Below are 15,792 nucleotides of genomic sequence, written 5' to 3'. Positions count from 1 at the left end.
CTGTTGACTAAAGATTTGATTACACCATATTTCTGACAAGGGTGATGATGAGAGTTAGAATCAATGCATTTACCAGTATATTTTCTATATTATGGTCATCATCCTAACACCTAAAGAAGAAATTACTAAAATTTGTATCCCATATGTTAAATGACTTTCAGAAAAAATAGCAAGATTAGTTCGACAGATTAACATACAAGTCACTTCCCATCTAGTTCACAAACTTAATACATTCCATCTTCTTCTTCTTCTTCTTCTGCAGCTTCTCCCACTTAAGTGGGGTCACTGTTTGTTATGAGTCTCCTCCACACCTTCCTGTCTTGGGCTGTCACCACATCCAAGTTCTTCATCTTCAAGTCCTCTTCTATCAGCTCCCTCCATCTCTTCTTTGGCCGCCCACGCTTCCGCCTTCCTTGCACATCCATCTGCATGACCCTTCTTCCCACATATTCGTCCTCCCTCCTCATCACATGACCAAACCATCTCAACCTTGCCTCCTGTATTTTCGCTCCTAAGTTCGTAACTTTCACTGTTCCCCTGACATAGTCATTTCTCAGATGATCCTTTCTGGTCACACTGCACATCCATTCTCATCTCTGAGCATTCCCTAAGCATTCTCATCTCTGCTACTTCCATCCTGCTGATGTTATTTTTCCTCAGGGCCACAGTTTCTATAGCATATGTCATAGCTGGCCTCACTACTGTCCTATAAATTTTGCCTTTCAGATTGATCGGCACCCTCTTATCACATAACACTCCAGCCATCTCCCTCCAGTTCCTCCAACCTGCTTGTATCCTGCATCCCACTTCCTTCTCACCTCCTCCATCTTCTTCCACTGTTGAACCGAAGTATCTAACGTCTCTCACCTTCCTGATGACATTTCCTTCCAGCTCCAGGTCTGTCTCCTGGCCACCGCCCACTGTGCAACACATATACTCTGTCTTACTTCTGCTCAGTCTCATACCTCTCTCTTCCAGTACTTTTCTCCATCTTTCCAGTTTAGTTTCCGCTTCTTCTCTTGTATCTACACACAGCAAGATGTCATCTGCATACAACATTGTCCAAGGTGCATCTTCTCTCACCTCCTCTGTTACCACCTCCATCACAATATTAAACAGAAACGGACTTAATGCTGACCCTTGATGCAAGCCAACTGTTACTTGAAAACTTTCTGTCTGTCCCAAACAGGTCCGAATACTTGTCTTCACATTTCTGTACATTTCCTGCACCAACCTGACATATTTCTCCGGCACCTTCTTCTCCCTCAGACACCTCCAGACTTCTTGCCTTGGCACTCTATCGTATGCTTTCTCCAGATCAATAAATACCAGATGTAGCTCCCTTTGTTTCTCTCGATATTTTTCCATCATCTGTCGTAACCCAAAGATAGCATCTGTTGTTGATCTACCAGGCATGAAGCCAAATTGTTCATTTGTAATCTCCACCTCCTTCCTCAATCTACCATCAAGAACCTTAATACATTCCATATCTCACCTAAATATTCCCCTCTTTCTTATCCTGGAGTTTACAGAATCCCCTGCTCTTATGGCTTATGTTATTATGGATAAACTGGTCGATCTGCACAAATGTGTCTTGAAGAACATCAGGAATACATTTCACTTAAAGAACCCAACAAATCCAGTTTAGCAAGCCACACATTATCTACAAAACTCAGGATTTAGTGGAACAAAACCAAAATGCCACAAGTTATATTGACTAATATTCACCATTCACGTGTTCCTGAATTTGTAATTAAATTTGTTTATATTTAAAAATAATTTATTAAATTAATGTATTGTAATTTATTTTGAATCTCTATTAATGCAGATAGAGTTATTCCCCTGCAACTGATAATGCACATAATATCATATGCTTGCAATTGAATCATTCTTTTTAGTGGTTTCCTATAACTGTATTGACAATAGCTATGAAACTTAGCTGAAAATTTTACAAATAAAGACATTAAGATTAAACATAAGCGATTCTGGTAATATTTGATTCATTGGTGTCGAGGCTAGCTGGTGAACGGATGTGCTATCGGAGAGCTCCTGAGAGATGTGTTTTTTGTTGATTTATTGATGTTTTGGATTCAATTTAATGGACTTAAGTGTGTAATTTTGGTATATTATTGCAGCTTTATTAGCGTGGTTAGTGTTACTAAAGTGTTTTATAACATAATCTATGTCGGGAAGTCGCCGCTAGATGAATTCGTAATGTGTAGTGTTCGTGCAAGCTCCAGATAAGATAAGTATCATTTTCAGTTATCGATACAAATTACTTAATATTGTGTAGTTTTGTTTTGTTTGCCTTGCGTATTTTAGTGCGTCTGTTTTTGGTGTGTTATAACGTATAATTTGACAAAACACGTTGCATATAAGTATGGCACCTGTGCGAAGAAAAATGGCGGCCAGTAATGATGGTTCGCCATCGTTATCAAAGAACGGTAGCATAAAAGAAATGAGTCAGTGTACTAGCTGTGAAATGTACGCTTTGCGGAGTGCGGTTAGCTGATAATAAAGGATTGAATGTGTGTAGAAAATGTAGGGAGAATGAGGAATTGAAGTGTATTTCGGATCGTGAGTGTGATATTTTTGTCAACCTTCAGAATGAAGGAAATAGGGATATGACAAGAAACGGCAAGGTTGTACATGAAAATTGTGAGAGTGTGAATGTAGAAAGTGTGAATGATAGTATAAATGGTTTCTCAGAGAATAAAAAAGATGAGATAGATGCATTGAGTGAGATCGCGTTGTTGAATAGTGCGATAGAAAGAGCAAAACAGCAGCTAGAGTGCATGAACAAAAGTAGACTGAATGAACCAACCAATAATAAAAGGTATGACAGGAAAAATAGACGTATGAATGTGAACATGAACAAAATGAAGGATAGAGTGCTGTATGGAGACTCGTTAGTACGAGGTGCGTTAGTAGAGGATTTGACAAAATCGTACCAACCTGGTGCGACCATAAAGGACGTAACTGAGTCTATTAGAGAGCAAAAGGAAAGGGTGAAAGAAATGATTGTTGTGGCAGGTACGAATGATTTGAAAGGAGATAAAATGGAAATGATAGAAGACCTGAATGAATTGTTTGAGGTAGCAAAAGAAAAGAGTGAGAGAGTTAGAATGATTAGTCTTTTGCCACGGTATGACAGTGAAATGTTTAAAAGGAGGGCCATAATTGCGAATGACTTTATGTGTGGGTTATGTATGACGAGTGGTGTGGAATTTGTGGATGTGAGGAGCGAGTTTGATGGGCGAAAGGATCTATATAAGATGGATGGCTTGCATTTGAATGGTTACGGTGTAAGAAGACTTGAGAAAGTGTTGCTGAATGTAGTGGATGTGCAAATTCAGGGAAACTAGATTTGTTAAGGGGAGGGGAGTAGATATACAGTCCTTATGGAGGCAGTTGAATGTAAGAATGAATATAATATGCCAGAGCAAATAAGGACAACAAATCTGAGTGAGATAGTTAATATAAGGCATCAAGGTAGGGTTGGGGCTAATGGGGGTTTTAAATTCATGTACACTAATACTAGGAGTATTAGGAACAAGAAGGAAGAGTTTTTGGCCATGGTTGGCACTTCCAGACCACAGGTTATAGGTATTAGTGAAACATGGCTGACTGTAGATGATATAACTAGTGGGATTGAATGTGATGGGTATAGTGTGTTCAGGAATGACAGAGAATAAAATGGGGGGAGGAGTATTGTTGATGATAGCTGATGAGCTCCAGCCAAGGAGAATAGAAGTTGAATTGCAGGATAGAGAAAAGAGCAGATTTGAGGCCATTTGGTGTGAGATTGTGGCTAGCAGAACTAAATATACAATTGGGTGCTGCTATAGACCAGGTGATGGAAAAGATGGTGGTGACAGTATGCACAAGCAAATAGAAGAAATGGGTGGAAGGAGGGTGATTATTATGGGAGATTTCAACTATGGTCGCATTGATTGGAGTGAGGAGAGGACACACGGGAGGAAGGAACTGGATTTTATGCGGTTATTAAGGGATAACTATCTGCAACAGCATGTAATGGAAAATACTAGGGGTCAGAGAGTGCTTGACCTAGTAATTACATCTGAGGATTTGGCAGTAACAAATATGACCACATTGCCACCAATCGGTGAGAGTGATCATAGGGTCTTAACTTGGGAGGTGGCTAAAGGTGTAGAATTTTCAATTAAGACAGGGTGCATGTGGAATTATCGGGCTGGAAAGTATGACAAGCTTAGGAGTTTGATTGGTTCAGTGCCATGGCATGTACAACTGCAAGGACTAGAAGTTGATAGTGCATGGGAGGTAGTTAAGAAGTGCTTGCATGAAGCAATGGCTGACTGTATACCTAGAGTCCGAATAATAAATCAAGTAGGGGTTAAATGGATGAATAACACCATTAAGCTTGAGCTGCAAAAAAAGAAACAACTATGGAGGGAATTTAAGGAGAAGGGTGACCGGCAGGCACATGAACGGTATAAAGCGCAGACCAGAAGGGTGACGAGTGTGGTAAGAAAAGCAAAAAAGGATTCCGAAAGAACATTGGCCATGCAGGCTAAAGAGAATCCTAAACAGTTTTTTAGATATGTAGCAAGTAAAAGGAAAAATGTACATGGCAGATTGATTTTAAAGAATGTCGATGGTAGGGAGGTAACTGAATCAGTTGAGATAGTTGAGTTACTGAGTGAGCACTTTGCAAAAGTATATCATCCAGGTGGTGACATTGCAGAAACGAATAAACCAGTAGATTATATGGGAATTGTGGTTAATGAAGTGGAGGTGAGTAGTCTATTGCATAACCTCAATGTCAATACATCTGTGGGATTGGATGGTATACCCGCTCGTGTTGTACAAGAAGCAGCTAAAGAATTGTCAGTACCCTTGACCATTTTGTTTAATTTGAGTCTCGGGTCTGGGTTAGTCCCGAGCGGGTGGAAGGAGGGGAAAATAGTTCCACTGCATAAAGGTGGTTCCAAGACTGCTGTTGTAAATTACCGACCGATTTAGCATATCAGGAATCATTGTCAAGGTCTTAGAGAAATTAGTCAAGAAAAGAATACAGGATTGGATAGATGAAAATGGGATATTGTATGGGGGACAACATGGTTTTGTGAAGGGTAGATCATGCCTCAGTAACTTGCTCACGTTTTATAACACAGTGACGGCTGAACTGGATACGGGTAATGGGTTTACAGTGATACTACTGGACCTTGCCAAGGCCTTTGATAGGATACCACATGGAACCCTAATCAGTAAACTGGAGCGGATGGGTATAGATATAAGGTTGGTGAGATGGATAGGAGGGTGGTTGAAGGAGAGATATCAAAGAGTGGTTTATTCAGGAGTGGAGTCTAAAAGACGTCTTGTGACTAGTGGAGGGCTCTGTTCTTGGACCACTGCTTTTCAATTTGTTCATCAATGATATTGGAAAGGATCTGAGAAGAAGTGTTCACTTGTTTGCTGATGATGCAAAGTTGGGTAGAGCAATTGTGAGTGCACAGGATGTCAAAATTTTACAGGATGATTTGGATAATTTGGAGGACTGGGCTAGGAAAAATGGATGTCAATTTAATGTGGCAAAGTGTAAGGTTATGCACTTTGGGGTGAAAAGAATAGCAGCAGTATATCGCATTGGTGGAACCATACTCCAGGAGATTGATGAGGCCAGGGATTTGGGAGTGTTGGTGAATAGGGAGTTGAAGTTTAGGGGGCACATTGCAAAAGTAACTAAAACAGCTCACCAAATCACTTGGCTTCTGAAAAATACTTTAACATGCAGAGACGAACAAGTTGTTGTTCCTCTGTATCGAGCCTTGATAAGACCCCATCTGGACTTCTGTGCCCAGCTATGGGCACCAGGGTTTCTTCGTGATGGGGAGGAAGTGGAGAGGGTCCAGAGACGAGTGACCAAGATGATAGCAGGTCTGTGGAATGAACCTTATGAGAATAGGTTGAAGATTTGTGGGTTGCAGAAATTGGACGATAGGCGAAGGAGGGGGTGATATGATTGAGACATTCAAATTACTGAAGGGTTTTTATAAGATTGATCCAGAAGATATTTTTGAAAATATGACTGGTGGTGGGAGGACTAGGGGCCATGCATGGAAGCTGGGCAAGAGCGTGGTTGACAAGGATGTTAGAGCTAGGTTCTTTACTTGGAGAGTGGTAAATGAGTGGAATAAGCTTCCAGAGTCTGTTGTGGGTGCTACGACCGTGAATGAGTTTAAGGCAAGGTATGATAGATACTGTGTGAATGTTGAATAGTTGTTCTTGACATGATGTTAGGGCCTCCCTCGATGAGTCTGTCGACTCCTTGGAGTTTCCCGGAACAATAATAATATTTCATGATGACTTCTTCCTCTTCTGTCTCAATTTTTAGACGTAGTCATAACAAATACTTGCTTTCCATCATTATCTCTGTTCAAATATTTCATTATGTATTACTTGTTACACCGTTTTTTTTAGTTTATTCAATTTCTCCTGATATGAAACAGGCATTTTCACAAAACAAGTAGAATAGTTAAAATTATTCTATAACATCTGGTTCTTTGACATGGAATAATATTAGCAAAAACATTTTTAATATTTCCTCTCTCACACAGAACCTACATAATGATATCAGATATTTAATTCCAAACAATGTAAGTAAATAAAAGATAATTTGATTTTTTGATTTTTTATTTTTTTGAAATTTATACAGATCTATACACAAATATATTCAAAATATTTTGGAATTTTATTCTGAATTATCTGAAAATATTTCAAATAGTAATTTACAAAATCTAAGCAGTCTCAAGTTTACAGTTGTCTGAGAGGAAGGATATGTAAAAATGGATACTCACCTATTTATGTTATGACATACACGTGGAATGATTTTTGCCAAGGTCATTAAGTCTTCCCAATCAGTAGGTTCTGAAGAGCTTGAAAGACCAACTACATAACTATAACTTCGCTGATCACCCTAAATGATAAAGTTAAGACTGTGTCATGTCAAAAATTCTTTTAAATATTACCACAATAATAAAATGCAATACATTCTTAAAACACTTCTGGAAGCAATTATAAAACCAACAAATTGGAGAGGTATTCATTTTATTATTCTATTTTATTAATATTCTTAAATTTATGTTGTCTGTTTTAGAATATATTTTCATTATGTCAATCCCAGGATACCCCATTAAACAAAAGAAAGCTATCACACAAGGCCAAGAAGATCATTTACTGCTCAACCATGATTACATGCAAATATCCATGACAGCTAAACTATGACTTGTCAATGGTAAAGGACATTATCTACCTCATTCATGAAAAATGACATAGTGTTTTGCCCATTTGAGGTGGGCTTTAAACTTTGCTCTTCAAATTCAAATATCTCTGAAGTACTACACAGACAAACACCAAAGTGAGGTGGTAGTTAACATAGGTAAAACATCCCTGATACTTGCATAACAATTTTATTCTTTATTAAACAGTTTAACTTTACTAAAATTTCTGAATTCATGGATCTTTGTAAGTGAAGAAATGCAATCAAATCCAATGGGATGAAATTTTGATTCACTCCACTTCCATTATCAGAGTACTACTTTCTAAAATCAGATAAGAATTAGGAGGCTAAAAAATATTCTGGCCATGATTTTATAATTAAACATAGCAAGCTCAAAACCATGAGGAGAGGGAAGATTTAAAAGGCAGTTCAATATGGGTTTTGTGATGGGAGGGAAAGACAGCATTTCTTCTATGTAGAATTATATATGCACAAAAGAATCAAGGGACAGAACATCTAGTTCTTCATAGTGATTCTGAGAGCTTACACTAATATTGTAACATGATGAAAAGAAGAATCTTATAATCTTTGGAGAAGTTATATTAGACATTGGACACTTGAACATAAATCTAGCTAACCAGGCAAATATGCAAAAAAGCATGGCAGCACACACAAAAATGGACACGTTCACAAATATGAATTACCATAACCCTATATAATATTGGTTGTCACCATGCTAATTTGTGTGTTGATTTAAGTCAATATTTTTCACCTGAAGAAGTCCTTTGTAATATTAAATAAATGACTGCTTACCAGTTTTAGCAATTTGAATATTTCTACATATATATCCATGTACTGGCAAAGTATACCATTTACCCTGTGTTTCATGAAGCATGTCCAGAAAAGGAAGTTCTAATTGGCTGTTCCAATATCCTGATTAAAAGAAATTAGAAAATCAACCAGAGAATTGGAAAAAGTGGAGAACCATTTAAAGAATCTTAGGATAAGAAAAGGAATCCAAACAAGAAGGGACAAGAAAGCATTGAAGTTGCTAAGAATAATAACAAGGAAAGTCAGTTAAAATATAAGAATAAAGAAGTAATATAGCATGGCAATTCAATCATTAAATTGCTTGCTGAGCTTCTCAGGGGTGAAAATTAACAATGTGACAAATGTAACAGAAAAGAAAAGAGATGGCAGTTTCTATTGGTGGTAATGATTTCAGTAGTGACAAATATAGCATGAGAAAGGATACAAAATGACTGTTGAAAGAAGCAAGAAAGTGAGACATTAAAAACTGTTAGTTCACTACTGATATACGACAGTACCAAGTTAACAAAGAATGGCTATGATAGCAAATGATTCAATACACAAACTGTGTAGAAGAAATGGATGAGAGTTTTTGGATGAATGGAGCGAGTTTGATAGTAGAAAACATTTGTATAAGAGGGACAGCCTGCACTTGAATTGATGTGGCATCAGGAGCATCAAGAAATTATTTATTGAGGTGAGACCTAATGCAGAGAGTCAGGGAAACTAGATCATCATGGGAGGAATAGTGAGAATGAGTGTGTAAGTTCAGCTATGTTATGCAAACCTGATAGTGATATGTCACCGAACATGATTATGTATCTGGCAAAAGGATGGAAATGTGTGCTTTGGGTTTGAACCTTTTGAGAGTATCTGGCCAGAAAAAAAGAAAGTTGACCAACTGGGCCCTTTAAATATTAGAAAATTTGTTATTACATTCATTATACTATTCAAAAAAATTCAGTGCTACCATCATGCATTTTGTGATAGAGTATTTTTACACCCATCTTGCACATAAATTTGCTATCATGTGTTCCACAACAACATTGTACTGTAAAAAAAATGAAACATGCCTATCTCAGAAATGATGAATCTTCTCTCTCTCTCTCTCTCTTTTTCACCTAGTTAAGCAGGTCTGCAGTGATTAACCACTAGTGACCAGTTGTCTTCATTGTGCACATTTATTCTCTCTTCACCGCATTTCACCATTCTCTCACTCATGGTATTTTCTCCATACACTTCACTGACTTGTCAATAAATTTCAGCCAGGCAAAACCATTTTGGCATTCAAAAATTTTATTACTGACAATATCTCACAACTGGAAGGATTGTGGATCTCACTCATTTTAGGATGTGATGGCAAACTTATAAACAAATACTAAGAAATGGCATTGTGTCAATCACATATCTTATTCTTGCCATTTATTGCTGGTATATAATCACAACTTAATTTCTGGATGTGATTTGTAAAAACTTACAATGTGTAGTAAGATGGTGGATTGTGCAGTTGTATAATGGATAGTATGGCATGGTGGACAGTGTAGTGTAGAATGGCTTCCTGCAATGAGGCACTGGACTCTAGTGTTATTGTATTATAGCAACTAATATAATACATAGGTTGTACTTTTGCTAACCTTTTCTCTCCCACTGGAGCAAAACATGCATTTGATTTGATAAAAAATGGAAGAAAAAGACTCAGAGGACGACCAAAAATCTAGGTGGAATGATCCATTGGTAGTTCTTGAAAATGCTGATACAAAATTAATAACGGAAAAAACTCACGTACAAAGATTATTTAATAGTATAATTTTCACCTGTGTGTCACAGGTATCTTCAGTACGCTTTTTGGAATGGTCAGTTATTGTTTAATTTGAGCTTAATGTACTGAAGATGCCTGTGACACACAGGTGAAAATTATACTATTAAATAATCTTTGTACGCGAGTTTTTTCCATTATTAATTTTGTATCGATATGTCTACTCACGGTATACCTCTTTTAAAACTTATCTTTAAAATGCTATTTCCTTATAATGCCAATATAAGGAAATTAAAAAAAAGAGAAATTAATAAAAGAAAATTAAAAAAAAAATAGAAATAATTTTGAAAAAAACTGTTGATAAAAGATGTATCATATGTGTAAATATCCTTTATCCAAGTGTAAGCCAATTGATGTGAAGTCATTAGCCTTTATATATAAATAGCACAATCGTGAAGATACTTCATGTGCAAACTATTTGCTTACACTTGGATAAAGGATTAAACTAAGAATTTCTTGGCATCTTTAATTAATTGATACACATTTTCACTACTTATATATGGGAAATATGACTTCTGCATTACTTCAATCTTGGTATCCCTTCTGGTCCAGCTCCCACTGATGAGATCTTAATAAAGGTCAAATCCTGTCAGGGTAGTGGCCCTCCCCATAATGGACAGTATCATACATGTCCGAAAGGGAGTGTGCTTTACATTATGGGATACTAAGGCAATTAATGTAAAGTTGTTAGTTTCTATATACAAGTAACCTAGTCATGAAGATACTTCACTCACACTTTGTTTACTTGCACTTGGATAAAGGATTAAACCAAGAATATAATTTCTTGGAATGTTTAATTTATAGTTGAAAAGTGGAAACTCTTTCAACAGAGGGCGCTCATGAGTCAAGCGTGGCGGATGTGTGTAAAAAGAGCTCCAGATTGAGATAAGTATTCTTGGAATAATTAAGTATATATGACTGTTTGAGTAAGAGCTGTTGTAAAAGATGTGCGCTACCATTATTATTAGTGTGGGGGATTTTGTTTTGCTTAAACTTAATTACAAATTCATTGTTATTATTAGACTTCAGAGGGGTAACCGGTAGATTAAACATGGTGGTGGCTTTGTCATTCCATGACTTTAACTTAGACCTTCAGTCATTTCGTTAAGTGTGAGGTGTGTTATATGCATTCTTTCAATTACATAAATGATTTATGGATGTTTAGGGCGGATGAAAGGAAGGGTGTGTGCAAATGTGACCTGAATGAGGAATTGATGAATGTAATATGAAATTGATGACAGAAAGTGTTAGTAGTGAGAATATCGCAGGGAAAATGAGTGCACGTTCAAAAAAGAAGGATGGTGTGAAAGAGAGGTGAAAGAATGTTAAATAATCAGAAAAAAAAGAAAACGAGTGATTTAAAAACCGTAACGGATGTTAATAAGGATGAAAGTGAGGTGAGAGTGGCGGAAGGAAATGAAATTGAGAAAACGAATGAAACTGGAAATGCCGCGATGCAAAAATCTAAAGTGAAAAAAATCGAAAGAATGAATGATAGCGAAAGTTGGACGCATGTTGGACCGAAAGTATGGAAGCACAGAAGGATGAATGAGAGTAAAAGTGAGAAGAGGGTGTAGAGAGTTAGAAAATTAGAAAGAATGAATGATAGAGAGAATGTGATGCGAGATTCGGAAGTCGAATTGGATTGGATGAGGAAAGAGATGAAATGGATGCGGAATGAAATTAAGAAAATTCAGGTAAAAACTATTAAAACTAATCCTGATGGCACAAAAGATGAGCGAATGGAGTTATATGGCGACTCCATTATTAAAGGTGTGCTGGATGATAGGATACACAAGGTATGTTTTCCATGCAGTAAAATGAGTAGAGTGACTGAGGCATTGGATATGAGGAGGGAGCAAGCAAAGGAGTTGATGGTTTTAATCGGCACGAATGATTTGACAGAGGACATAGAGCAAGTCAGAATGGATGTCAGGAGACTGCTTAGAAGGATAAAAGAGAATAGTGTGACAGGAAGGGTAGTCAGCATGTTTCCTAGGTATGACTGTGATGAGATGAGGGAGAGCAAGGATTATGAATGATATATGGCTGAAATGTGTGAGGAGATGGGAGTACAGTTTGTTAATGTGTGGAATGAGTTTGAAGGAAGAAGTGAACTGTATGGGAGCAATGGACTGCATTTGAGTGGTTATGGTGTGAGTCACTTGGAGGGACTGCTGCTGGAAGGTAGGGAAGTGAGTAGAGTGAAAGAGAATGAATCAGATCAAGGGGAAGTGATGTGGAAGAGCAGGAGAGTAAGACAGGAGAGATTGAAGAGGTGGTTATGAATGAGGGAGTGAGTGGTATGAGTATAGAAAATGAGAGAATGGGTGTGCAAGAGGACCAGGGAAAAGGGGAGGCTCAGGGTGGACAGGGATACACAGCATGAGAAAGGTGGATGCTCCGAGAGGAGGTGAGAGCATGTGTAGACAGGAAAGAAATGGGATGACCTGGGATCAAGAGGAAACAGCTGGAATTGAAAAGGGTTTTAAAATGAATAAGCAGAAAGGGAAATGGCCCCAGTCGAGCATGGAGAGATCGCAACAAGTGAGTGGTATCAGTGGAACTAGCTGTAGATCCAGAAATGCACTGTTGTGTTTGTATACAAATGCTAGAAGTATAAGAAACAAGGCAGATGAAATGGTTGCATTAATTGCATCTGTTCACTCATAGATTGTAGGAATAAGTGACACATGGTTGGAAGAGGACGACATTCTGATAGGAATAGAGATGGAAGGGTAAGATGTGTTTCGTGAGGATAGAAGGGGTAAAAAGGGAAGGGGGAGTGCTATTGATGACAGAGAAAGAGTTATTTCCATACAGAGTAGAGATGCAAGAGGAAAATAGTGCCAGTAGTTTTGAGGCAGTATGGTGTGAGATAGAGGTGAATGGAATCAAATACTTGGTTGGATGTTGTTATAGACCAGGTAATGTGGATGGTGGCGATAATGAAATGTATAATCAAATTAGTCAAGCAAATAAGAAAAGGGTGATCATTATGAGTGATTTTAATTGCGGCAATATAGACTGGAATGATGAGATAGCAACTGGAAGTAAAGAAAATGAGTTTCTTGAGGAATAACTACCTCAGACAGTATGTAACAGAGGGCACACGAGGATTGAGGGTCTTGGATTTTGTCATCTCATTCACCAATTGGTGAGAGTGACCATGAGGTGATTACCTGGGTGGTTGCCAGCAGTGTGAGGACCTCTGTGAGAAAAGGGTATATGTGGAACTACAAGGGGGTTAATTATGAAGAGCTCAGGAGACAGCTTGCGGGTGTAGCATGGAATGAAGAGTTAGCTGGAAAAGAGATCAATGCAGCTTGGGGAATTTTCAAAAACTAGTAGATGCAAAGTCTAAGTGTATTCCAAGGGTGAGAAGATTAAATAAGGTAGATGTGAGATGGATGAATAAAGAGATTAAGCATGCGATACAGAGAAAGAGGGCATTGTGGAGGCAGCATAAGAGAAGCGAAATAACCAATTACACGAGGTCTACAAAGACCAGGCAAGGAAGGTGACTTGGTTGGTGTGGGTAACTAAAGAGAGGTATGAACAGCAGTTAGTTAATGAAGCCAAAAAGAATCCTATGGAGTTCTTTTGATATGTAGCCAGCAAAAGAAAGAATGATTATGGAAGGATGACAGTGATTGGAGAAAATGGTAATAAAGACAGCTGTTGCAGAAGGTGTGCTGGAGATACTTAATGAGCAGTTCATAAAGGTCTTTCAATCTTGTGAATGTGACTTCATGGAGAGATTGAGAGCAGTAGATGATGGGGAAGAGAGACTGACTGTAAGTGAGCAAGAGGTGTATGGGGAGTTGAGTAAACTAGATGTTAATAAGGCTGTGGGACTTGATAATATATCACAATGTATTCTGAATGAATGTGCCAGGGAGTTGACACCTGCCTTAACATATTTTTTTAATTCGAGTTTTGTACTCGGTCAAGTTCCTAAGGAGTAGGAGGAGGGCAAGATTGTGCCACTTCATAAAGTAGGTGATCGAACTCAAGCATCAAACTATAGGCCTATCTGTGTGTCAGGTGTTGTGAAGTTATTGGAGAAGCTTGTGAGAAGTAGAATCCAGAGTTGGGTTGACAACAATGGTATTATCTTTGATGGACAGCATGGATTTGCTAAAGGGAGGTCATGTTTTAGTAATCTACTTACTTATTACAATAAAGTGACTGCTTCCTTGGACGGAGGAGAAGGATACACAGTAATATACTTGGATTTCGCAAAGGTTTTTGATAGAGTACCTCATGATAAGTTGACAGTCAAACTAGAGGAGATTGGGGGGGGGGGGGGAATATTAGATTAGTGCATTGGATTGGAGACTGGCTATCTGATAGGTATCAACAAGTTGTGTATGGAGGAGCGATATCCAGGAAAAGGAAAGTCACTAGTGGAGTGGCTCAGGGATCTGATTTGGGGCCATTACTGTTTAACTTGGGTATATTAACGATATAGGTGGAGATTTGGATGGAGATATTCAGTTGTTTGCAGATGATGCAAAGTTGGGACGAACCATGAAGAGTAGTGAAGATGTTGTGGCATTACAAGAACACTTGAATAAACTGAGTGATTGGGCACAGAAATGGAGATGTGAGTTCAATGCTGCAAAATATAAGGTTTTAAAATTTGGAAAACAAAGAGATGGGATGCAGAATTAATGCTTGGTGAGAATATATTGTTGGAAGAAATAAGAGATGTAGGGGGTGATAGTGGATAAGGATCTGAAATTTAGGGGGACACATAGCCAAAATTGTGAAGACAACACAAAGGTTTCTGGGAATGATGTGGAGGACACTGACGTGTAGAAGTAGGGAGATTCTTGTTCCATTGTATAAGGCTTTGATTAGGCCACACATGGACTATTGTGCCCAGATTTGGTCACCTGGTTTTCAGAAGGATGGAGAGATGTTGGAAAGGGTCCAAAGGCGATTGACTGAGGTAGTTTCTGACCTCAGGAATGTCGAGTATGAGGAAAGATTGAGAAGATGTAATTTGCAGAGTCTGGTGGACAGGAGGAAGAGGGGGAGATATGATAGAGACCTACAAGTTGGTGAGGGGTTGTTATAGGATCAATGCTGGAGAAGTTCTACAGAAAATAGTGGGAGATTGGGGGAGAACCAGGTCATCCCTGGAAACTGTATAAAGAGGGTGTGAGTGGGGGAGTGAGGGGCAGGTTTTTTTCGTGCAGAGTTGTAAATGATTGGAATGCCTTGCCTGAGAGTGTGGTGTCTGCAAGGAGTTTGAATGTGTTCAAGGCATTGTATGATGAGCTGTGTGTGTGTGATAAAAGGACCTCCCAGATGAGTCTTTGACTCCATGAGGTCTTGGGGTAATCATCATCATCTAGCATGGCCTGTTCCGGCCTTAGAAGTCATCATTGAATCGTTTAAGAGGACGTCCTAGTTTTCTCTTTCCTAATGGCTTGTACTTTAAGGCTTGTTTTGGTAATCTTTCTGTTTTCATTCTTTGAACGTGTTCCATCCATTTATGTTTATATTTTTTTAATTTTTTCTATTACTGGTTCTTGGTTTAATTCTTTCATAATTTCTTTGTTTCTTTTGTGATCAAATAGGTTTATGAGAAAAACTTTGCATTTTTTCTCATGAACTTCATTTCTGCTGTTATTAATCTTTGTCTTTTTGTTTTATTGTCCAGATTTCGCTTCCATACATTAAGACTGGTAAGGCTAATGTATTGTATACTTTTAGCCTGGTTTGTTTTTGAACTAGGTTTGGTTTAAATATAGAGTTAATTACACCTATTATTTTTAAATATTTTGCAATTTTTACGTTTATCTTTTTCATATGTGATCATACATCCTAGGTAGTTAAATGAATTCACCTGTTCTAAGATCTTGTTATCTATTACTATTTTAGTTCTTGCTGG

The 15,792-nt window shown here is 38.0% G+C and overlaps 1 protein-coding gene across 2 annotated transcripts in view; it reads right to left on the bottom strand.

Annotated features, from left to right (window-relative positions):
* bur (GMP synthase burgundy) overlaps nt 1–15,792 on the bottom strand; it is a 330,780-nt gene that overhangs the window by 36,878 nt on the left and 278,110 nt on the right. For both annotated transcript variants that reach the window (XM_090390672.1, XM_090390671.1), the window contains exon 14: nt 6,840–6,958. In XM_090390672.1, coding sequence (XP_090246798.1) covers nt 6,840–6,958 — 119 coding nt within the window. The remainder of the gene's footprint in view (nt 1–6,839; nt 6,959–15,792) is intronic.

Source organism: Typopeltis vanoorti, chromosome 3 (assembly GCF_054136105.1).
Source record: "Typopeltis vanoorti isolate ZY-2024b chromosome 3, IOZ_Tvanoo_1.0, whole genome shotgun sequence".
Taxonomy (NCBI): Eukaryota; Metazoa; Arthropoda; class Arachnida; order Uropygi; family Thelyphonidae; genus Typopeltis; species Typopeltis vanoorti.
The sequence above is the reverse complement of the archived record's forward strand: the minus strand, read 5'-3'. Positions and strand labels throughout refer to the sequence as shown.